Raw genomic sequence first — 27,000 nt, 5'->3', positions numbered from 1 at the left:
TTTATATATATATATATATATTAAAATATTATTGTTCAAATTATAATTTCAAAAAAGAATTTTATCAAATTAAAATTGAGTACTCTTTTTTTTGTTTTTTTTGGGGGGAGCTGAGACACTGCATAATGTACAATATGATAGTTTAAGCATCGTTAAGATGAAACCTTATAAGGTTTATCATTTTAATTTAGATAATGCTCTTTAAGCTTGAAAAAGTAATTAAAATATAATTTTGCAGTGTCCTATTTGAAAGTTCGTTGTGTAGTTTATCCAGAGAGGATTGAGATATCTGATGAAGAGAAATACAAGAACGAATTACCAACTATGATACCCTTTAACTCGGCAGTAAAAATACTTACCAAGCAATTCCAAAATTTCCACAAATGTAATACAAGATTGTTGATGGACCACCAAGTCCCCAAAAAATTGGCCGCCTACCTAGAACTATAATACCATGTGCCCAAAACAAAATACCTAGAACTATAATACGAGTATTGTTACAAAACAAGTCCATGGGACCTTGTCCCATGGACAGCTCAAAGAATCTCATTGCAGGGACTCCTGTGGAAAACTAAGTTCCCCCAAATAATGGTATTTGGAGCTTTTTGATGGAAGATTGATCACCTAAAGAACAATTTGCTTAGAAGCAGTAGATGACACCGAAATTTCTCATTGGGTACCAGCAGTTTGGTGTTGCTTATCGCGATTCTCCTCCTTAATCATCTGAAGCTCTTTTTCACTGGTTAGGATTAGACGCTTGACAATATCATAGGTGGTAAGCCTAATGCTGCATTACAGAAAAAGTTGGTCAATCAGGTGTGGTAGAAGTTATGTAGCAAATATTTCATGATATGAAGCCAACTTAATATGTGAAACAATATATTGTTGGGATACAGAGAGGACACAAAAGAGCAAAGAATTGAGGAGGGCTACATTCTTTACAAATCCAAAGACAACAAAGAAAAACTATACAAGTAAATGTCTGTTATTCCGTACTATACAAATAGACCATTGTTGCGTTTTGAAAAATATTAAAGACAAAGTTAAGTTTCTACATGCTTGAATAATATGCAAACCAGAATAATTATTTCCAGTATCCCAACCAATGCATTCACAACTGCAACCAATTACCAATTATTATAAAGTGAAAGGTGGGTGAACTTAAGAACAAATGTGAACCTGCTATTTGGTAGGGTCTTCAAAGCATTGGCCAAAAATCCCCGATATAAACCTATAATTCCATCACGAGCCACAATTCCTGCAGCAGCAAGATAAGCACGGATAAAATGAGTGTGGATCCAAAATCTGCCTTCCAAACCAACAAATGGCTAGGATAGGGATATTATTAACAGATATACACAAGCACATACACACACAAATATTTTGTGAACATCAGCACTCAACTTGCTTGTATAACCTAACACATCCAAGTAAACCGTGATGGTTTGGCTAAACTCAGCAGCACTTTAACTGACTCAAAGAAGTAGAACTACCATTACAGACACACACAAAACTAAGTGCATCCTTTAAGTTTACCTAAGAAGTCAGAAGCAGCTTATTGTGGATTGGCTTAGATACTATTTAATGGTGATTATAATAACTAGTGGCGTAATTTACCTGAAAAGGCATCCAAAACAGTCTTGTATGGTGTGCCCCTCATTTGCATTTGTCTTCTTACAGTATCCAAAGGATAGCATGTGAGTGTGGCTAGTGAAGCTGACACCAAGGCTGTTACCAGAGAAGCTTCAGTTCTCTTATTTAACTTCTCCGGCAAAGACTTCTTCACTCTGTCATCAACATTAAACATATTACAAGAAGTTATTATGCTATTATTCTTAACAGACAATAAAAACAGTTATTAGTGCACTTACAAGTCGAAAACACAAAAGTTTACAGCAATATATGGAGCTATTCCAATAAGAGAAGGTCCTAAACCATAGTAAAAGGATGCTACTCCTTCCTCTCTCAGCATAGTTAATGCAACCTGGAAACAGCAAATCGAAACCCACCTTATATGGAAAGATTATCCTGCCATAACTAATATAAATAATAAGCCAGTCCATACCTCAGACATGGTACGATATCCTGGTTCAACTGCTAGGCGTAACCTCAGAACATCTAGTGGATATGTTATCTAGCAAGAGGCAAAAATCATGAAAGTCAAACATGCCAGATAGGATGAAAAATTAGTGATACGAGTGCACATTTTTCAACAATATAAATAACTAAACACAAACCAATGCTTAAAAGCAGAGGACAAGGAGAAATGCATAAGAAATGCATAATCTTGGATGCTACACTTAATGCAAATCAATTGAGGGCTGGGAAGAAAATTTATGAACTAAAACTTGTGGAATCTATTGCATCACTTACAAAAGTGGATGTCATGCCTGCACACGCACCTGCCGCAAGTCTTCCAATCACAGATAACTCTCCATCTTGTCCCCTAAACAATTTCTATAAATGCAAAAATGTAAAACATTTAGTGCCACATACAAATTATACTGAAAGTGAGGGTTTCCAGAATATGGGTTACAGGATTACCTTGTAGGTTTCATATGCAAAAAGCTGCACGGCACTATAAGGTATGATCCGAATCACCTGGAAAAATTCAAAAGAAACTCTGAAAATGGATGTACCATGGTAAATCCTTAGAAACATTAACTGGGAAGATGAAATTTTGAAATGTTGATGGAGAATTCTATATGCAACAAACCTGAGGGAGGTTGCCTTTCCAATACCCTTTTATTCCTTCTTCCTTCCCTATCATTGTTATTGCCTGCATGGTGTGCAGTCATTTAGATATAAAATATGAAGTCAGTCATGCATCTAAAGAAAATATTTTCAATATATAGTAAGATTTAACATGCGTGTAAATCAAGAGCTAATTAGGGTATGACTGAACAACTACAAACAAAACAAAAAAAAAAAAAAAAAAACGCCAGTTAGAGTCATAATAGATAACTGAACTGATTTTTAGTTAACTGGATTTTCTAGAACAGGATTCTATCAGTCTTCTTTTTCCTCAATATCTATTATCTTTAAAATGGAAACTTATCCATTAACCATTTTCATTTTTAACAATTCTGCAGCATCAGCAGGTTTTAACAACTAGAAAAACGGATGAATCAGCCAGAAACTTCGAAAATGCCTAATCATCACCAAGATAAAGATCAAGCAGCAAAGTCTGCTGAATCCTGTAACACGGTATATAAAATTGGGTTTTAAGGCCAAAAGAAAAAGTGTGCAGAACCAGAGTAGGACATGAATCAAAACTATAAGCAGGTTAATAGAGAGATTATCTGATAAACTTCCTTCATCAAATTTTGACAACATACTTATTAAATTTATGCTATTATCAGTTTTCCCATTCCATCAAGGAAATAAGCTGCTTTTGTGTGAAACATAAGAATGACAAACACACATGAGATTCTTTCAATAGAAAGCAGTAAAATAGTAGAGATGGATCACAATACTTGGGATCAGTAAAATGAGAAGAGCTTTGTCATAAAAAAATAAAAAAATAAACAAAATAAATAAAAAATAAATAAAACATGAATTTAAGGGAATTACAAAAATCTATTGTCTGTGACCAACCATAACATACCTCAACGAAGCCAATTGCCTTCTTAGCACTTTCTTGACCAACTCGCACCCCATGAGTCTGCAAATAGTAAACTCATAAACTGTTACTGTCTAAGTCCAATTGAGATAGTATAGTAGACGATGGATATTAATTATAACCATTGTTACTCCTATCAGAATTTAACTTTATTTATCAATTTAACAAAGAAAAATGCTTTTCATAACCATTTTTCAAACATTCTATTTCTATTTCCATCCGTCATTTTTCATAACCATTAAGCAACTAACAGAAAATAAGAATCTCCGAATACTTAAACCTGGTTAGCAAGCACAATCTCTGAGTTTTATATAGCTTCGGATAAATATAAAATGAGATTTTATTTTATTTGTTTTTTCATCATTTGATAAATAGAAAACTGCGATGAAATGAAAAAGATAGCAGAAAATGGAAATTCTACAAATTCAAATTGTAACGAAAATGTAATCGACCAAAACCTGCATAAGAAGCTTGATACGGTCGAGAGGAGCCGTGACGGTCTTAGCAGCGGCGCCGGCAATAGCTCCGGCGGCGAAGAGCGAGACATCTTTGGGAACAAGAGCGAGAATAGCCAAAGGATGCTTCAAGAGCTGAGATGGCGTGGGCTCGAACTCTTTGAGCTCTCTCTTTTCTGCCACCGAAACGCAGGCGAAATTACAACGAATGCCACTGCCTCCACCACCACCTTTACCTCCGGCAACACCATTGAGGCAAAGCCTCGTGTTCTTGAAGAGCGCTTCGCGGTGGTCCGTGGTATCAAAGAGAACGCAACGTGATGCGTTTAGGCTTGGCATATTACGCCATGAAAGTACGGCTTTCTCTTCCCCCATGGTTTTGAATCCTTAAAACCGCAAAGAAAGCTTATGCGAAGAGATAAGGAAGCCGAAGGTGGTTTTAGAGTTTGGTTGCAGAACACAGAAAGAGGGAGAGCACAGTAAAAACGCGGTCGTTTATGAGTGTGAATTGGAGTTCCCAGGTTTGTTGAAAAATATATATATATATATATATATTTGTCACGATTCCCGAGAAGGGATCTGACTGGTTATATATGATTTTCATTTTTCCATATAAAAGAAACAAAATTTAAAATGAAAATAATTTTTTTTGTCAAGAAATTAAATAAAAATAATTAAAAAAGGTAAGTGTGTATTTAAATAATTTTCACATTTGTCACGCTAACTGAAAAATAATAAATGCTGAAGATCGGTGGAACGAACCTGCCTGGCCATTTTATAAAGCGCTGCATTTTATTGGAATGTAGTGGATATTTTTAAAAAGGGCGTGCATTTTTGCTCTTTTAAGTAACCAAAATCATCTTTACTATTTGAGTGCTTCGCTTCACACAACTTAAATTGCTCTTTACACTGCAATTTTAGGTGAAATGACTAAAATCCCTTCCTTTTTTGTTTTTCATTTACATATTTTATTAAAAAACAATCAATTTTATTTCCTTTCCTTTTGAAATAATTTCTGGAAACCCACCTCGCATATATTAGGCTCTTTGATGGGTTTCTGACCATGTTTCTGCCATGCCCATATATCTGAAGAAAGACTGCTGGAAGTTGACGAACTTTCTTAAGGTGGTTCTTCCCGAAAATGGTAGACAAAAAGATCTCTATACATATATATATAAATCGATGATTTTTTCAACTCAACAAAATCAAATAGAAAATTTGCCTCTTTCTGGAGCTTGGAGTGGTGAATTGTTGTTTGCTTAGATGGAGAAGAGCATGAGAAAGAGCTAAGACATATTTGAAAAGCAGTGAAAGGAGGAGATAAAAGAGACAAAAATTCACCCAAAGAAAAAAGAGAGACAAACATTTTTTTTAAATATGTAAATGGAAAAAAAAAAAAATTAAAGAGCTTTTAGTTATTTCACGTATAGAAATGCAATATAAAGAGCAATTTAGGTAGCGTGGAAAGAAGCACTTTTGTAGTTTCAAAGATATATATATTCATCAATATAGTATTAAATATATATATATATATATATATATAATGCTATAGTTATTATTTAATCGATTAATATATTTATTAAAAATATATATTATTTAATCGATTTATATTTTATAATTATTATCCTTTTAAATATTAATTTATTTATTTTTAAATTGTATTAATATATTAATTAATTAAATAATAATTTTTGTATTGTTGCAAAATATATTAATAAGTTAAATGATGTCTACTGCATTGCTCATTAAATATTGTTTGAATGTTTGATAGATTTCATCTCAACGTTAGTCAAATGTTCTGTACCTCTATCAATTCAATAATTTAGACAAATTGAATAAAACAAAGACTAACAAATCTTCTATTTTAAAAATGAACTCTCTTTCATCGCTAAAATTTAAGGGTCTTAATCTACTAAAATGTTATGGTTGCCACCCATAAACTTATTTTTTTATTTATTATTATTGTTACAACAGTTTTAATTTACAGGAAATGAGTTGGTGTATCAAAACCATGAATAACCTCATTTAACAAATTAAATTATACTTGATAGGATGATTTAATCAAACAAAATCTTTCAATCTTACACACATTTATTGAAAATAAAAAAAGCAAAAACGAGAATTCAAATAAAAACCAATAAAAAGGGAAAAACTATCAACAGCATGTTGGAAGACCACCATTTGTCCTTCGACATTTTCCAATAATCTTCCAACAAAAAATTTATTGGAATTGATGAAAATCGTGAATAGTGCTTGTACAAGTTTAATGTAAATTAACACAAAATATTAAAACAAAATAACATTACATAGTTTACCAATATATTTATAAAAAATATATATATCACTATTTAATCCATTAGTATATTAATATAATATAAAAATGGATAAATAAACTTTCAAAAAAATAAGTGTTATTAAATATAATTTAATCAAATAATATGTATAGTATTAATAAATACCTTTGTAATGTTATTGAGATAAAAAAAAAAATATATATATATATATATATATATATATTGATAGATTAGATTATGTTTGTAATATTAATCTATTAAAAATGATATTATATATATATTGTTAATAAGTGAGCGTGTAGGAAAAGAAAAAGGTTATGCAAATGGAAGACGTCATTCAAATGGTTTGGGCCCTAAGATACAAAAATGGGTTTGGATCCAATAAAAGCAAGACTTCCTGTGGGGATTGTGGTACTTGAAAAATGAATCAAAAGCTATGGTTTTTTTTTTTTTTTTGAGTAAAAAAAATTGATTATATTCAACTAACATGAAGAAAAATATAGTGAGAAATAGTAATATTAATCTTAGGATAAATTAATTTTCGAATTGGTTATACAATAATTGAATTTCTTTGTGAATACACAGCGGATGAAAAATATAATAGTGGAACTTATATACTTGGAAAGAAGAAATAATATATGAGAATGAGCAAATTGTAACAAAGACCAAGTAAAATTGAGCCCTCTCAATGTAAATGATAGAATTTTTGGATTTTAATTCAAATTTCACGGTATTCATGGATTTTGATGTCAACAGTAAATTATCAGATTAAACTTAAGAGAGCTTGTTTGCGCTTGAGATCGGACTGTTAAGAAATTGGACACTCAAGTGGGTTCATTGCAAATGCCATAGCCCAAATATTTTGGTTCTATTTGTATAGGGAAGGCTTGGGCCTAAATGTTTGATCCAGAAACTTAGACCCCCAATTATACTTTGGGGAATTTCCCAATATTATTAATTTTCTTTCAACAATAGAGCCGGGGTTACCGAATCTAATGTTTGGAAAATCTTCATTATAGCTTCTGGTTTAATTAATTATAGAGATCAACTCTGTCAAATAGTGCCTTTGTGTTTGGGTTTCATCGAAGATTGATTTTCTTGAAACCGGAGCACTTTGAAGTAGCAAAATCACTCGAGCTACCATTTAATAAAATAGATATATAACCGTCCAAACCTAAAAAAAAGAAGGGAAAAAAAAAAGGGAAAAAAGTTTAATAAACAAGATATATAGATTCCCTATTTCAAATGGAGAGCGAGTGAGTCTACAAATTAGAGTTATTTAAACTTAATATAATTTTTGCTGAATTATTTAAGCTTAATATATAGTGATGAAAGTTTCAAAATCTTTATATATATGGTTTGGATGTTGAAGGTTGATGGGTATTAAGCGGGATAGCTATTTCATCTTATTAAATGAGAAATCAATATGGATTTTGGTTGTGTTGTGTAATCTTGTTGGAGCGTATCTAGTTGGTCAGGAACAACTAATTAATGAAAAATTAATTCATTGTTCTTTTTTACTAAAAGATATTCCACTTGAATGAAAAATTAATTTATTGTTTCTTTTTTTTTTTTTAAAGAATATTCCACATGAATTCCAAACTTCAAATATACCATATGTTTAACGTGCTAATTGCTTATACGAATACTGCTTCTAGATTGTTTTTTCACATTGTACGTTAGTATTCATTGGATACATAAATTTGGTCCGGTAGTTAGATTATTGAAAATACATTTTAAAACTTACAATATGTTATGATAGAAGTAAAGTTAGTGGAAATGTAATTTCGTTAGAAAAGTGATAACTTTCTTTTGTTTGGATGTTTATTGTAAGGTGGAAAAGTATGGGTTCAGGAAATTAGATTCCCACAAATATAGGAACATATATGGGAAAATTGTTTCCATATATATATGTGTCATTTTGATAATTCCAGATAAATTAGTTTTGAAATTTTTTTAAAATACATAAATAATCTTAATTTATTATATATTTTTAAATTTAATTACTTATAAATCCCAACATTCTTATTACTTACCAAACAAAAAAAAAAAAAATTAATTTTCAAAAATTGAATCCCAAAAAATTAAATCTCAAAATTTTTTTTTTTTCAACTTTAACACTTTCCAAATAGATTTTTAGAGTTCTAATCTTTATCCTATGAAATTTCACTTTCCAAATCTAATGAGTTTAACGTCGTCCCAACAAAAAAAGAAAAAGAAAAAAGTGTGAAAAAAAGATGTAAGGTGGTGAGAGTGTCAGTGTGCATGAAGTGAAGGACATGAGAGCCCTCCTGCCATCGTTTCAGTGACATCATCTCTGTTCTTTTGGTTCTTCTTGAAAATGGTTGCTACCTCGTCCAAGACCAGAATACTCTACATCCAGCCATGAGCAACTTTCTCTCAACTCAAGTGATATTTACTATTATCATTGCACAGTTGACCAAAATAAAGGCCTTTTCTTTTCTTTTTTTTTGCTTTTTCGAAATGCTAAAAGTTTAAGGCTTTCAAACATATACTTTTTCGACCTTCAAACATGTGTGTATATATATATATATATCCGCCCAAACAAAGAAAAACAAAAATTATTCACCAAAAAAATAAATAGATAAATAAAACAACAAAAGTTTAATAAAGAAGATATAATATATTTTTTGCTGACTTATTTATATTAATGAAAGTTTCAAAATCTTTATATATATGGTGAGGGTGTTGAAAGTTGATGGTTATTAACCAGGATAGCAAATTAGATGCTTAACGCCACTTCACCAACTGGCGTTACCTGTGCTTTCGTGTCTCTCAGTGTGGTCAACACTGGATGTTTCAAAGCTGCCAGGCTTACGGCTTATTTTTAGCAAAAATATATATATATATATATATACATATATATATTAATTGTCATAAATTTGCTTATTTAAAAATACACCCAGTCGCATTAGTTCATCATCTTATTAAATGAGAACTCCAAATATGGATTTTCATTGTGATATGTGATCTTGTTGGAGCCTATTTGGTTGGTCAAGAATAATGATTTAATGAAAATTTAATTTATTGTTCTTTTTGTTCAAATTTGTCCATATGTTCAACGTATTAATTGCTACACAAATAATACTTCTATTTTGTTTTTTCCCATTCAACTTTAGTATTCATTTTATTCATAAACTTGATTCGATGATAAAAACATTGAATATATATTTCTGAATTTAAAGTTTCAATCTTTATGTCGATGAAATTCTACTCCCCAAATCTAATAAGCGAAAGAAAGATGTAAGGTGGTAAGAGTGTGCATGAATTGAAAGACATGAGGGCGCTCCTGCTATCGTTTCAGCTACAACATTAGTTCTGTTTTTTTGGTTCTTCTTGAAAATGGTTGCAATCTCTTCCAAGACCACAATTATTATCCCTGCCGGATGGGTCTACATCCAGCCATGTGCAAAGATCAAATTTACTATTATCATTGCATAGTTGACAGAAAATATAGTTTTTTTTTTTTCCCTTTTTGGAAATGTTAAAAATATAAGGCTTTCAAACATATAATTTTTTCGACCTTCAAACATATATAATTAAAAGTGAAAAATATAATATATATATATATATATATATATAATTTTTAAAAAGTGAAATAAAAAATAATTATCTTCTCATTAACTACCTACTTCTTATTTGATCCGCGATGATTAATGTTTTGTTGCATTACTTAAATTTCACACAACCTCTTCTTCTAATTGCAATTTTTTTCTTTTTTGATAGTTTTTAATTGCAAGTTACATTGTATTTTTTTGGCCTTGATCTTCAATTTTCTTTTTCCTGTTTTTCTTTTGAGTATCTTTTTTGAACTCCTTACTCAATTCTTTGTTTTTTCCTTTTTTTTTTTTTTTTCCCTTTAATATTGATAGGTGCTAGTGCTAGCTTCGACGCCAAAGGAAAATTGGCAAACCCAAACCCGCAACATCTTCCATTTATTGATATATAACTCGATTACAAAAGCACATATACATATATATATATATATATATATATATATTAACCTTAAGCTTATGTGCCACAACTAAACTTGGCACAACATGATCGACCAGCTAAAAGAGAACTTAGATTATTTTTTTTTCAGAAAAAAAAGAGAGAAAAAAAAAACACTCCAAAATATTTATAGATAGCATAACGATGAGATATAGTTGCCTGTCTTCATCAAGTTACCTAATTATCGACTTCACCATGAATGTTACCAAATTTGAAAGACAATTTGATAATCATTCTGGATCATTGAGCAAAAGCAAAATACTTCATCATCATGTAGCTTTCTAACAGGCCACTCCAGTCAAAATGAAAGAATAACAAATGCAACCAATCTTTTCTCTGCAGGTTTTTTCCACACTTCCAGAATCATCAACCCTAAAGGGTTAATTGAAGCCTGTAGAAAAAAAAATTAATAACCCATTAATTAATTTATTATTTCTCTTAAAACTATATTATATACATACCAAAGTAACTTATTGGACTCAATTTTAAGTTTAGCTCAATCTTACATTTTAAACTCTGAAGATTGGTTCAGTTGTCATTCCAGGTACCGCGTTGCTGATAGTTGCTCGGTTATCTGAGAGAAATAATCAGCATTTTAAAATTAGATATAATTAATTACATATTTTAATTAGTTTACATATTTTAATTAAAATTAGATATAATTACTTACTGAGTGGAGATTTGTTTACGAAAAAGCAAGCTCCAATTACAACATAGCACAGCAAAAGAATAAATCCTTTCATGTAGTGAGAAGTTCCATCCTGTAAATTAATATGAATAATAACTTAATCATAAACTTATACAACAAACAAAAATAAAAAATTAGTGATATAATTTCAATCTTTTTAATTACCTGTAAAGTGAAAGCTGTAGCAACTATAGCTAAAGTAAGAGAACCGGTCTCAAGAAGATTGAAATTGAGATCCATGTTGATACCCATTATCCAGGCAACAATCACACACAATGGAACCTGAGAGAGTTCATATTCAAATTAATGGCATACATTGAACACACACATATAAATTTATTTAGGTCCAATGTTTTAATTATATTATATATATATATATATGTGTGTGTGTGTGTGTGTGTGTGTGTGTGTGTGTGTGTATAAAATCCTTACCACAAACATAGCAATTTGAGTTGCAGAACCCAAAGCAACACCCAATGATATATCCTGCAATTTTTGCCAACCCAAAACTCCATTCAGCAAAATTTTCTAATGTAAAAAGTTAGATATTATTAAAAAAAAAATCTGTGCTTGGAAGTACTTTTACTGTGATCTTTTTTGTTTTACTTACCAACTTGTTCTTGAAAGCGAATATTAAAACCAAAAAAAAAACTGTTCGTGAAAGTACTTTTACTGTGATCTTTTTTGGTTTACTTACCAACTTGTTCTTGAAAGCGAATATGATTGCCCCCGCATGTTCTGCTGCGTTTCCGACAATTGGCAGCAAGATTATGCTAAGGAAACTGACAGATAAACCCCAAGAATCCGATGCGTCCTGAAAAGGAAGACAATGAATTTTTTTTGTGAGTAAATTTTGCAATAAAATAAAGACAATGTAAAATTGATTTTATGTCTTTTTTATGCTTATAAATGTCAAAAATATTCTCTCATATGTTAATAGAATTTGAACATGAAAATCTTATATACCTCAATTGTGCCCACTACATACTCAGACAGCACAGCTATGATGATGGTCATCCCTGCCAGCCACACAAATCCACTCCAGAAACCTATCACCGGAGTTTCTTCCGAATTAACATCGTCATCATCGGAATCCTGTCCAGTTTATAACAAAGTGCATATACATATTGTTAATTAATTTATCTAAGTTTAATTAACCATATAACATATATCATTTACTACTAATTAATGTTATGTCTTTTAATTTAATTTCCATTCATGTACTGCTTCACCCAGATATTTTAATTTTGCGCTGTCATGTACTGCCTTGGAGACCAAAACTTGTGGCAAAGGCAACGTTTTTGTTCGGGTCCAGGAAAATCTTTAGGTTCAACATTATGACACATAGCATTGTCCTTTATATAAATATAGTAAATGTATTTATATATTTATGTATAAATGTCAAAGAGTATTTAATATAAAATAAGTAACGAAATGTCTCTTTTAAGGTAGTTCAATTCAATGGAAAATATATATATATATATATATTTTGCTTGTTACAGTACCCAGTTGGAATCTCCCAACTCAACGATTAAAAAATAATAATTAAAGTAATGATATTATATATATATATATATATTTTTTTTTTTGCATTATTAAAAAAATTAAATAAATAAATACCTCTTGAGCTTCAAACAATTGGCGGTGAGTCCACAATTGGAAGACGAGATAAGCAGAATAAGCAATGAGCATAACAATGCTACTGGCTCTGGACAAGTGGAGTGTAGAGTTTGCAGCGTCAACGGCTGTGGAAGTTCCAGCAAAGCCAAACAGCACTGGCAGCAAATGGCACAACAATGCCAGCAACAGCATCAGAGAGTTCACATCACCTTGTCTCTGTTCAATCACGAGCAAAAACCATAAAAACAAACAAAATCAATATTAATCAATTAATTACAATCAAAATTTTAATTTTTATTTACTAATTATTTTTTAATTAATTTGTAAGAAAAATAAATAAGAAAGAGAGAGAGAGAGAGAGAGAGAAAGATTAATTACTCTGTCAAATTTTTGTTCTTTGCCAAGATTGGCAATGCCACCACAGAATAGAGAGGTCCCTAAAACCAGAAGAAGGTTGGAGAGTACGGAACCCAACAGGGAATATTTAACCACGGCTATTTTTTTTTCTTTGAGTGCAAATATTGCTATTATCAGCTCCGTCACATTTCCACATGTCGCATTCAAAAGTCCCCCCACTGAAATTTAAAAAATTAAAAATATTTTAAAAAATAATCCAAACAATTAATTAAACTAATCAAATAAAATAATTCAAATAATTAATATTAAGTAGAAACAGAAACTGCTATCTATTACGGCGAGTATCCTAATAATGAAGTGTCAGGACTCTAATAGTGATGTTCCAACAAATTCCTTGAAAGGAGAAAAGTCAAAAGAAGGTCTGTCTGTCTGATATTTTTTTGTATTTTTTTTGGTCTGTCTTTTACTGTTTTTTATTATTTTTATTTTCTTAATCAGGTCCTTTTCTTTTGAATATCTGTCTAACACCGCTGGCCTTTGGAACAAAACCCTGCCGTTTTACAAGATATAAAGAAATAATATATATATATATATATATATAAGAGATGAGGAGGAATCTGGAGGAGACATCGATGAGAACAAAATATCGAATATTTTAGATGCTAAAACTATTCAAAAAAATAACTATGAAATTTGGTTTAAATAGTTGAAAGAACCAGAAAATTATTCACTTGCACATGTTGTATCATGTACTTAGTACGAACGCAGACTTTTCCAGATCTTTATTTTCAAACTTCATAAACAATGATAATCTCACAGAAAAGAGAAACCACTCACAAAAAAAATTTAGAAAAACAAAAAAGGATAATTAAATAGTAGATATACCTGTTGGACCAGTGTAATAAGCAAGTTGTCTGGAATTTTTAGACCACCATGAAAGAGAAAATGAATTAGTATTTGCTAATTTGTTTCCGATATTCCAAATAGAATGTAATCGATAATAAACAAGGTATAATGAGATTAATTTCTTACTCTGTGAGAAAGCTGACTCTTTCAGCCAGTGGAGTAAGTCCAAGTAAACTCAACGCAAAAACCCAAGGCTGTTTACAGCAAAACGATCACAAGGGTTATGATTAATTTAAGAGAATATAACATGAAATTAAATTTTAAAAATTTTTAAAAAATATATTATATTCTTATTTGACAGCACACAGAAACTGAATTATTCCATCAAACTCATATTGGTTTTCGACCTTCATTACCAGAATCCAATCCAAAAATGATCATATATTTGTAATATATAAATACAATCAAAACAACCCATTAAAAAGAAAACAAAGCATATGTGATTAAAAAAAAAAAATGATTTTCATTTTCCATTTCTTTGAAAACCAAATTTAAACAATCCTTCATTGAATGGTCAATTGTTATTTATATTTCAAATAAATAAATTCAAAAAGTCACTGTTATATAGAGTAAAAAAAAATAATAATAATAATAATAATTATTTTAATAAACACTCACTCTTCCAAAACCATAACATTGAGCAGCAATAGCAAGAGGAATAGCAGGGAACAGAACAGAGAGTTTGGTCCCTAAAATGACTTCCTGAAGATTAGCAAGAAATTTTCTGAGTAATCCACAAGGAACTTTGGAAACAAGGGTCAGGTCAGATTTCTTTCGAAGGGAAGAGGATGACATGTTGTGAGCTGTTCGGCCATGGCGGATCTCCCTGCTTAGACCTTTGAGATTGCCATTTTCTAGACGCGATGCTTCTTGGTTGGAAGCCATTAACTTTTTCCTTTTTTGGTAGCAAATTAACTTGGTTGAAAGTAGAGAAAGAGAGAGAGAGAAGTCGATGTTTGTTTTCCTTTGCACAAAGGTATAGAAAAGCCTAGCTCACTCGGGATGAGATAGAGTAGACTGGTAGTGAAACTCTTTAAATAGGGAAGTTCAATTTGCAGCTTCGTGGAAGCTTCATATAATATATATATATATATATATTTGAGATTTTTTATTTATTTTTTTATTTATTTTTTCTTTGTTGTTATTGTTGTTGTTGTAAGGTTCTTCTGGATTGTGCATATCAAACTAGTTTTTTTATTACCCAAAAAAATAAATTTATTTTTAAAATATTAGATAAGTATAGAAAAATCTCATCAATATCATGTGTATTAAATGATTTAAAAATAATATATAATAAATAAATAAATAAAATGAAGCCTAGGGTCCAAGTGACAAGAATGGGAACCATATTGTGATTCGGATCTTTTGTTCTGCTTTTCATATATGTCCATTTATGTTAATCAATGATATATGAACACTTCATTTCAAATTACTAACAAATAAATAAAGTGAAAAAATAATTATTTTTAAAAATGAAGTGGAATTTATTATTGGTAGAACATGCAAATAAATATAGTGAAAAACTAAATACTTTTTAAAAATGAAGAGGAATTTTATCATTTTCATTCCAAATTTTTTTATCAATTTTTTTTAGATTATAAATTTGTTTCATTTAAATTTAATCAAATTTGACTGGATAAGATTTCAAATAGTTTCATCATTTCAATGCCTTGCCATTATTTTTTACCTATTTAATTGATAAATAATTTGGTGTTTACAAAAAGTAATACTTATAAAATTCTTGCAATGTTCTTTCTCTAGGAATATAGATCCGAATTATAACAAAGTGTTTGTCCTTGTCATCAAAGAAGCGACAAATTTAGTGGGGGCAGCCAAATTTGGATTCCTTTACTAATAAATCATTTTAAGAAAAAAAGCTAAGATTTTTACCCGCACACACTTAAAGTTTACTTTCTTTATATAGAAGGTTAATCACGTCAAGTAAACTTTAAATTTTAAATTGTTTGTTAAATGAATCTTAAATTCCTCTTTTTTTAGGAATTCTAATTGTTACATAATTAATGCTAAAGAAAATTAACACTAAATTCATCCTTTAACCATAAATGTTACATAATTAATGCAAGATTAATAGTGTTAAATCCCTTCCATTACCCTTTTTATGCTTCCCGCCATATATATATATATATATATATATTATTTTATGCAATCTTCTTTAATTTTCCTTTTCCAGAATGAATTATTTACATTTAAACCATATTTTTATTATTATATGCCAAAAACATTAAAAAAAAAACTTTACATTTTGTATATTTCTAATTATTACATTCATTTTTATTTTAAACCATATTTTTCTTACTATAAATGCCTGAAATTTAAAAAATATAAATATAACTTATTTTTTTTTATATATATTTCTGTTAAGAATTTGTTTATGCCGATAAACTTATATAGTATTTTGCTTTTTTTTTTTAAAAAAAAATATCTAGTGAATTTTATTTTTTATTTTACTAAGAATTACTATGTAATTATTTGTGCATGATATACATGACTGAATTAGAGTTAAACAATGATAATGCATATAGTTTTTATAATTTTTGAAAATTTATACTACCTTTTATTTCCCTTCCCTATCCTAAAATATTGACTCTGCCCCTGAGCTCATGTCATTCTGACGTGTCTTATCTAAAGGCCTATTTGCTTCAGCTGCCAATTTGTTCATAAGTAAATCTTTTACTCAAACTTTATTCACCAAAAAAAAAAAAAAAAAAACTTTTGCTCGAACTTTTCACAAAAATAAAAGTATAAAAAACAAAAAACAAAAAAAAAGTCTGACTGATTGATTGTATAGTTTTCGAGCAAATTCACGTGATATTCTAATTTAGTTTCTTATTTTTTATTTTTTGGCCCTTGGCCCACATTCTGATATAAAAATAAAAAATAATTGGATATTTAAGATGTATACAGGTTAGTTTCTTTGAGGCGTGTATACCAGTCATTTCATACCTTTACTATTTAATTTCTATCCAGAGTTACCTTCTTCCAGACAATCATATACATGTGTATATATATATATATATTATTAAATGAATATAATTTGTAAATCAGTTAATTGTTAGGTTATCCAATTTAATAGCTATGGGTAACTTGTAGTATTTAGGAAAGTGACAGATCATCTTTCGGTTCACCGAACATATTTATATGTATAAAATAGTAAAACATATCTTTCAAACTTTGGTGCCATGGTCTTTCTATATTTCTATATGATATTTTATGTTAGGGGAAAATATCATTGATATGTGTTTCTATTTCTATATTATTTTAATATTACAAAAGATTTCTTCTGAATCGAAAAATAATTATATCACCTTCTCATTTTTATTTTTATTTTAAAAGAAATTTCGCTCATCTTTTCTAATCTAATCATTGTTACTGTCCCTTGAAAATAACTATTTTGCTGTGCTATCATTATTATTTTATAAGAAGTCCAGCATAAAGCCATCATGTATCGGTAAAATTATAACATGGACCTCCCCTTATAATTATGCTTCAATTTATCTTGTGATAAATTTAAAGCACCGTTTGTAAATAATTGTTTGCTAATGCTAGTTTATGATAGTTAAACATCTTTATTAATTATAAATATAATAAAAAAATAAATTAAAAATAAAATGCAATTTAAAATTGTATTGGTTTTTAGTTTTTGTATTTTTTTCCTTCATTCACATTTGTACTCAATTAATGTGTTCAACAAAACAAATTTTAACTACCTCTAATTATCATTCACAAACAATTGAAATAAACAAATTACATATAATTTATACAAAAAAATTAAAACTTAATATATTAACATACAGCACCTAAATTATTGTTTTTTTTTTTAATATTGAGGATAAAAAGATTTAAATTCAAATCATTTGTCTGAGAAACAAGTGATAAATAATGAGTTTCATCGAATGCATCCAATAAATAAATGAAGCATTTTTCTTTTTTTGCAGTACTATAAATTAAATACTTAGATATATTTTTATATGTATTTCAACTTGTCAATTAATAAATTAATTAACATAATTATATATCATCTTGACACAAATATTGCTGCTACAACGACTAAGAGCTATGTTTCCGCAGTAAAATACTCTGTAGAAAGTGAAAGAGCGCAGTCAAAAAAATTATAAATGAACGATTAGCATATAAATTATATATATATATATATATATATATATGTAATTAATTAATAAAGTTGCCTTCTAGAGAGACTTTTTCTTTTTCTTTTTTTTTTTATCCAAAGAAACTATGATTGACAAACCTGTCTCTCTTCAAGATTTCAAAAAGCATATTCACCAAAAAAAATAAAAAAAAAATAGAGACTTCAAAAAGCACGGTATTTATTCAATAATCAAAAAGTCAGTAAAAAGTTTATTAATTAATTAGTATATTCTAATGCACGATTTCATAATATTCCCCGGCTAGCTCATGAGAATTAATTAAAACCAAAATAAAAATTAATTAATAATTGAGATGAGACAATTCTTTCGAACGTAAAAGGAATCTTAATTATTTGAACTTTGAAGTACAATTCTCCGAGACCGGTCATACGGATAAAAAAAGAAAAATGGTTAATAAACGAGTATGTTTCACATGCCGAAACCATTTACGTCCAACATTCTTGTTAACTAGCTAGTCTAAAATTAAATGCTTCTTGGACTTTCTTTTTGCTTCTTCTACTTTTAATAAAAAAAGCTATTGATTTTTTATGAAAATTGTTCATTTGTCTCATTCCCAAATCTTTTCTCTTCGATTCTTTCTAGAAGAAAACCAAATCGTTTTTAACTTTATATGTATATATATATATATATATATATGTAAACAAACACACGGAAACCCATGAAGAACCACAAAGTGAGGTTACAAGATTTTCTTTCTTACAAAGCTTTTTGCTTTTGCATTGACGAATATAAGCCAAAGACCATTATAAAAAGTTGATGTATTCACTTCGTTTAGAAAAGCAATATATGTATATGCGAACAAAACCCATCAAGTTATATGCCGAACCAAGCATAAAAAGAGAGCAATGGGGCATTTTGGTCAAGTACTATGTTTTTTCTTTAATTTTTATTTTCTTTTATTTATTTTTATGGTTTTGATCTGTGTTTGAATATTGTGAGGTTGTCTTGAGTTCCGTCTGGTATTACAATTAAGCAAATTAAGTTGTCGTTTTCGTTGGGGTCAGAAAACGACGTCATTTTTGGGAGGAAACAGAGGCAATTGTTATACGCCATAATCAATCATATATCACTTTAGAGAGACGTACGACCTACCGTACTGATGTTATGGGAAATTAGGAAACTTCCTGGAAGCTTCCTCTCTCCAAAGAAAATGTTGTGGGCTTAGGCTTAACGGCTTACTTGATCATTTTTTTATGAAATTATATGATACTTACCGACCTCATGGTCATTAAATACGTCGACGTTTAATAAAAAAGACAAAACTGCATGTCCTACTCTATGCTTCCTTTGATATTTTGTTTTTCCCTTTTTTTTTCCCACTACTTACTATATATATATATATATATATCCCAAATCAAATTTTATAAATTATTTTTCGTATTGATATAGAAATTCAAATCCAAAATTGTAATATACCGTACATACATGGACAAAACTATTAAACTTTGTTAAGTGGAAAATGAATCATTTTCTTTCTCACTCTTTGCATCCTTTTAATTCTGACCTTATCGTACAAATCTTTGACCATTGAGTTTTAGTTTCGTACGATTGTTCTTGTTTCAGTGAGAAATCGCGTAGTTGGACGGAGACAGTTGCGTGCCGGATTTGTAAAGTGTTAGGACAAACAAAGAGCAGACAAACTTTTGGTGACTAAAATGTCTGGCATTTTGCATATGACACATGTTGATTTTGCTCAATCAAAGTTAAAGAAGTCTTTGAAAATCGTGTAATTTTATAGTGCACCAATTTAATTTTTGGGTTTCGTCCCCAAAAAAAAAAAAAAAGGGTAATAACCAAAATTTGAACAAACTTTTTTTCTGAATGAACTTTGCACCCACATTATTCAAAAAAGAGTGACCTCCTCTTTATCTGCTAATTAGGACAACTATAACACTACCTGTGGACTTTTGTGTTAGATTGAGACTGTTGATTTATTTAACTTTTTGAGGTAAGAATCATTGACAAAACTACTCAATTGTCGACCTTCATCCAAATATAAAAATATATGGATAAATTACAAGTTTCTTCCTTAGATTCCGTGTGTATGGGTTTTTTGAAATGTAGATTCCACGTGTTCAAAATTATTCTTTTGAACAATGCCAATTCCTAAATTTCAGAAAATATTGTACTTAGAAAAACACTTGTCTCCACATCGGTATAGAAACACTTCTCTTTACCTTACAAGGTATCAAGTTTTTACCTGTTAAATATGTGAATGGATTCCACAAAATTTAAGAATTAATAATTAAAAATTATATTTAAAAGATATTAATTAAAGGTTTATTTGCGAAAATAATTAAAGCGTTTCACATATTTATTCATCTTGACAGTTTAGAGTGATTATAAAATTAAAATGGATAAATATAATTTTGACACTCTGCATAAGTGGTTGATGTGGAGGCAAGTATTTTATGATTAATTAAGTTAACTATATGCAAATTTTGTTAAAATTAATGAATTTAACATTCTTTTTTTAAAAAAGATAATCATTAATAATATTAATTGTCTAAATTGGTAAATTTTAATTATGATATCTAATTTAATTATTTTTATTTAAAAATTTAAAAATGACCTATTTAATAGTAAATATTCAAATTGTGATTTGATATGCAAATTCCACTTTATGACAGATAATATTTTTTATAAAAAATTATAGATAAAAGAGCATTGTAAAATAATATAAAATATGGTTACAAGGAAAAAAAAAAGTATTTTAAACATTTTAAAATTTTTAAAATTTAATATTAAAAAAATGTTTTAGAATATCTAAAAGAAGGGAGGTTGGTGTACAATTTTCTTTTTTTCAATTTTAAATGATAATAGTTTAACTATCTTAGATTTGTTAGAGGTCCTCTAATATATATCGGTAAAAGATGGGCAGTCTCCCTCGCAAAAGTCAACTTTTACTTTGCGTTGGGTCCAAATATGACCTCAAAAATGCTTTTATCTTTATAATATATAAAAGAAAATTGTATGAGTCACATGTCAGTTTATTTTTTTTTATAAATTTCCTTCAAAACATATTATTTATTTATTTATTTATTATTATTTATTTATTATCTTATTTTTGATGAATATAACTAAATATATATTAAATTAATTTTTGATATAACTATCCATAACTATCAAAATATTAATAAAATTACATATGCTAACAATTTTAAAACAAATAAAATATTTAATTTTATCTTATTTACCAACTAAGTCAAATAAGTAAAATATATTTGCATATAAATGATTTTCTTAATTAAATATATTTTAATCATTTTTACATATATAAATATGATTATATGAAAATTAACAAAGATATTTTTTTTATTTGAATACAAAAATATAATATCAAAAAACATAATATTTTTATTATATTATATTATAAAATATTAAATGTTGCTGCATATCTATATCTCTATATAATATATATATATATAAAAAAAGCATATATGCTACGTATTAGCATACTATTTTTTCAAATTCCTTCCAAAAGTATCTTTTTTTATTTTATTTTATTTATTATTCATTTATTTATTATCTTGATTATAACCAAATATGTATAAAATGACACATGATAATAATTTTGAAAAAAAATTAAAATAAATAAATATTTTATTTATTAAATAAGTCAAATACATTAAATATAATTGCATATATATAGTTTCCTTAGTTAAATATATTTTAAATATTTTTACATATACAAATATGGTTACATAAAAATTAATAAAGATATCTTTTTATTGGATATAAAAACATAAGATCATAAATAATAATTATTAAACATAGCAAAATAAAATATATTTTCAAAATAAATTATTTGATCTTATTTTATTACCAATTAATATATATATATATATATATATATTACTATATTAGATGGACGGTTTAGAAAAACAAGATTTTAATCAAGTATATTCAAACCAAATGGAAAAATCATTGAGATCATTATCCAAGAACACAACTATTATCTTTTTAAATTATATATATTATTATTATTATATTATTATAAAATATTATATTATATTATATAATTTTAAAATGGTACATTATTATAATAATGGAATTGTAACATTTATTACATCCAATAACTACATACGGTAATACTTTTGAAATAAAATTAATATAAATAAAATATTTAATTTTAGTTTATTTACCAAATAAGTCAAATAATTTCAATTATAAGATTGATCTCCTTATTTGATCTTCTTAAATATACATGTAAAAATGAATAAATTAGTAATGAAATTGATATCTTTATTTGGTAAAAAAAATGAATATAATAAATGATTTTGTTATTATTACTAAATATATTTTTTCTAAAATTTCCATATATTAATACATATTTTTATATGTATATTAATAAATGGAATTATATTAGAAAATAATAAAACTAAAATAGAATAACTAATAATGATATTGGTCTCCTTATTAATAAATGGAATTACATTATAAAATAATAAAATTAAAATAGAGTAACTAATAATAATATTGATTTTCTTACTAAGAACTTTAAAGTAAATAATGCATTTTTTTTTTAAATATTTTCCAAAAAAGTTTAAAATGACATATATATATATATATATATATTTATGTTAACAAATGAAATAAATGCTTAAATGACCTATATTTATATATATATATATATTTGTTTTTAAAAGATAATTTTAAGATTATGATAATATATATACATGATAAATAATATTTGAATTAATTTGCAATGAATTAAATAATATATTTAAATTTCAAGGAATCAAATAATACATTTGAATTTCAATTTGAATTCTATAAATAGAAAATATATGTAACAATAAACAAATTAATAATGAGATTAAGATTCTTAAATAAAATTTTATTATAAAATAAATTTTATTATAAAATAATAAGATTAAAATATAGTAATTAATAATGAGATTTATTTTCTTACTAAAAAATTTATGATAAATAATGTATTTTTTAATATTTTCTAAAAACTTTTTAAGATATACATATATATATATAGATATGTATATGCTATATGTTAACAAAAGATATATATATATATATATATAGTGCGTCTAGAGTAAGGTCAGACCGCACCTCTACAATCAGAACCAAAATTGTTTTTTAATTCATAACCGTTGGATTTTAACATTGGATTTGGACGGCTGAGATTGAAGGTGGGTTCACGTGTGAAAACTTTGACCAAATCTCTCCTTCTCGCTTGGTCTTCCTTCCCGCTGTCAAATCTGATCTCCTTCCCCCGATCGCAAAACTGATTCCCACACCAGTTCAATCCAGGCCAAAAAATTTTTGATCTATGACCTTCACTTTTGAGTGTATGTGTCCCCATTCTCCATTGCAGAAAGCTTTAAATCTTCTTCCTTTTTAAAGTTTATTTTATTTTATTTTATCTTTTGACTTGTGCAGCTTCAATGCCATGTTTTTTTTTCTTCTCATACTTCAAACCAGGATCCAATGGTTTTACCAATATATATATATATATATATATAGATATATATATTCATATTTTAAGACTTGCAAATAACTCGTTCAACTCCTTAGAAGTTTATAAACGGCGTCCAACAAAAATCAGAATTTTGAACTAACACCACTGATGGAACACACTTCCATTTTTCACGTATTTTGTATTGCCCTGCTGTTGTGTTTAATATCAAGAATTCCATTATCTACTGGTTTTCATGACCTTGGTTTTTTCTCTTCTCTTTTTTTGTCTCCCCCAAGCTTCACTTGAATTGTTGTTTAAAATAATGGGTTGTTGAAAATTTATCGATTTCATTCTCGAAAGCATGGAAAAAAGATCAAAAAGGCGTCAAGAATTTGACAGCCACATTATTGTCTGCTAATGCCGGATACCAACAACATTCAATCTTTTTCTTTTTTCTTCTTTAGCTTCACACCATAAAGTAATGGTCTTTACTAATTACTTTTTCCTGAAGCTTCAATTCATTTAGAAATCAATCTCCCATCCCTTTCCTCTTTCTGCCTTTGGACCAGACATCAGCTCTCTCACTAACAGTAATAATGGTTTTTTCAAACTTTTACATATATATATATATATATATATATATGTGTATATTATTCAAGGCTCCAACTTCTCACTAACTGTGCAGTGCATACTGGGGTTGGATGGAGAGCGGCGAAAGGAGATCAGATTTGCGAGCGAGAAGGGAAGAGTGAGTGGGAAGGAGAGATTTGGGCAAAGTTTTCACACATGAATCCACTTTCAATCTCAGTCGTCCAGATCCAATGTTAAAATCCAACAGTTGTGAATTAAAAAATATTTTTGGTCCTGATTGTAGAGGTGCAGTCCGACCTTACTCTAGACGCACTCTTTATATATATATATATATATATATATGTTTAAGATGTACTTAGATAGATGTATTTATATATATATATATATATATATATATATATATATATATATATAGATATTTTAAGTTGCATTTAAAAGATAATATTAAATTATGATAATATATATATATGGTCAATAATAAATAGAACTTTATTATAAAAAAATAAGATTCAAATGCGGTAACAAATAATGAGATTTATTTTCTTATCAAAAAAATTATGGTAAATATTTAAAATGACTTATATATATATATATATATATATATATTAAGTTGCATTTATAAGATATTTTAAAATTATGATAATATATATGTATATATATGATCAACTATCATGTATATTTTATTTTGTCAATGATAATTTATCAAAATATTCTCTTCATTATGATAGTACATATATATAGTCAATTATTATGTATATTATGATAATATATTTCTATATGGTCAAATATAATGTAGATTATGATAATATATATATATATATATATATAAGCCAAATTTTCATTTTTTTCATCTTTAATTATTAGGACATCAACACATTCTCTTCATTTATGGGTGTATTCAAATTTATGGGTATATAAATTTTATATACTTATAAGAAAACATTAGAAAAAAGACTTTATTATTATATATATTTTTATTAGTTCATTATGTTTATTTTATTATAAAATAAAAGATTTTATATACAATAATTAATAATGAAATTAATTTTTTTTTATTATAGAATAAAAGATATTCTTTTTATTTTACGATAAAAAGAATAGATATAGTATGTATATATATATATATATATATAAATCTAGATTATTGTTAATTAACTTATAATAATAATAATAATAATAACAACAACAACAATAATAATAATTTTTCCAAAAAAAAAAACAACAATAATAATAAATATAATTAAATTATATTATAAGAATTTAACATAGAAAAATTAATTATTTGTAAAAGATTGAAAAATATATTTGAATTCCATAGATGGAAAATATTTATAAATATATTTGAATTAGAATTAAATTATATAAATACATTTAAATTTAAATATTATTGTGAGATTCCACATCGGTTGGAAAGTAGAACAAAGCATATCTTATGCCAGCGAGGACGCTGGGCCCCAAGAGGGTTGGATTGTGATAGCCCACATTGGTTGGAAAAGGGAACGAAGTATGCCTTAGAAAAGGGTGTGAATACTTTTCCCTTGAGACGCATTTTGACAAAACTATGCGGGCTGAGCACAAAGTGAACAATATCTCATATGAGTGATCTGGACTGTTACAATTATAGATGGAAAAAATTAAATAGGTAAACATTTTATAATTTAAATATCATAAATAATTTATCTTATAAGGTAAAAACGTTTTTATAGAATAAATAAATAATAATAATAAATAAATTACATTATTAGTATTTAATATATGAAAATTAATAATTTTCAAGAAATCAAAAAATACATTTGAATTTGAATTCTATAGATGAAAAATATTGAATTTAAATTAAATTATATAAATGCATTTGAATTTAAATTTAAATTCTACATATAAAAAAATTGGATAGGAAAAATTCATAAATAGAAAAAATTAAATAAGTAAATATTTTTGAATTTGAATTATAAAATTGAATAATATTATATGTAGCTGTCAAATTTATAGTTATTAACAAACTTCTATAGTATAGATTGAAAAAAAAAATCAAAATATACTTATTAATAATAAAGCTTTTAAGTAGGTTTTTAAATATAATTAATTATTATAAATTATTATTAAAATCTATTTATTATGGTCACACATATCGTGTATTGCACAGAAATAAATGCTAGTACGAAGAAATAAAGATACCCCTAAACTACAAGACGATATCAAATAAGTTCATTTTAATTGAAATTGACAAAAATTGACCATCTAGATTGCATGTAAATCGACTCTTTAAAAAAAAAACAAAAGAATCCATGTGGAACGGCATTTTTAATTAATTAAATATTTTCTCCGGATAAAATTAACAAGAAAAACATGTAACATTGTCAAAAAAAAAAAATTATGAAGACAGAAATTTTTTTTTAAAATTTTTTATATTAAACTTATTACAAGCGAGAATGGGGAATTTTATCCACGTCAATGTATGAACCTGGGGTGTGGAGGTGCATTTTCAACAATTTTTCTTGGTAATGTTATGAATAGAGAAGTGATCATTATTAAAGTAAGAATATATATATATATATATGATATCAAATGTTATATAGCTTATACAAATTATACATTGACTTACGATTATGACATGTGCCAAATATAAAATAAATAGATTAATTAATCAAAATCAAAAACCTCGCCAGTTCCCCAATCTCGTGACCGAAGAGACTGCAAATACAGAGACAGTAAGTGTCTTATATATGGGAGAGTAACAAAGTGCCAAAAATGGGGAAGATAGATAGAAGTTTCGTGGCAGGAGATTTCAACAAAAAAACAAATCTCTTAAAATTTCTAACTTGTGCCTATAAATATTTCTAACATCCGGAA

The 27,000-nt window shown here is 27.5% G+C and overlaps 2 protein-coding genes across 2 annotated transcripts; both read right to left on the bottom strand.

Annotated features, from left to right (window-relative positions):
- Nucleotides 1-303: 303 nt before the first annotated feature.
- LOC107430833 (probable envelope ADP,ATP carrier protein, chloroplastic) lies at nt 304-4,855 on the bottom strand. Its single transcript, XM_016041697.4, has 10 exons — nt 4,081-4,855; nt 3,608-3,664; nt 2,717-2,779; nt 2,545-2,601; nt 2,374-2,457; nt 2,066-2,134; nt 1,872-1,984; nt 1,618-1,787; nt 1,180-1,258; nt 304-787 (listed from the first exon to the last, which is right to left on the bottom strand). The coding sequence occupies exons 1-10, from the start codon at nt 4,450-4,452 to the stop codon at nt 670-672; spliced, it is 1,182 nt and encodes a 393-aa protein (XP_015897183.2). The 5' UTR covers nt 4,453-4,855; the 3' UTR covers nt 304-669.
- Nucleotides 4,856-10,296: 5,441 nt separating this feature from the next.
- Nucleotides 10,297-15,001, bottom strand: LOC107405517 (vacuolar cation/proton exchanger 3). Its single transcript, XM_048464508.2, has 12 exons — nt 14,575-15,001; nt 14,083-14,150; nt 13,936-13,964; nt 13,072-13,268; nt 12,694-12,909; nt 12,040-12,168; nt 11,771-11,887; nt 11,506-11,559; nt 11,239-11,355; nt 11,056-11,146; nt 10,892-10,959; nt 10,297-10,776 (listed from the first exon to the last, which is right to left on the bottom strand). Exons 1-11 carry the CDS (start codon nt 14,839-14,841, stop codon nt 10,895-10,897), a joined length of 1,350 nt encoding a protein of 449 aa, XP_048320465.1. The 5' UTR covers nt 14,842-15,001; the 3' UTR covers nt 10,297-10,776; nt 10,892-10,894.
- Between the last annotated feature and the right edge of the window lie 11,999 nt (nt 15,002-27,000).

This window comes from Ziziphus jujuba, chromosome 6 (genome assembly GCF_031755915.1).
Source record: "Ziziphus jujuba cultivar Dongzao chromosome 6, ASM3175591v1".
Taxonomy (NCBI): domain Eukaryota; kingdom Viridiplantae; phylum Streptophyta; class Magnoliopsida; order Rosales; family Rhamnaceae; genus Ziziphus; species Ziziphus jujuba.
The sequence above is the reverse complement of the archived record's forward strand: the minus strand, read 5'-3'. Positions and strand labels throughout refer to the sequence as shown.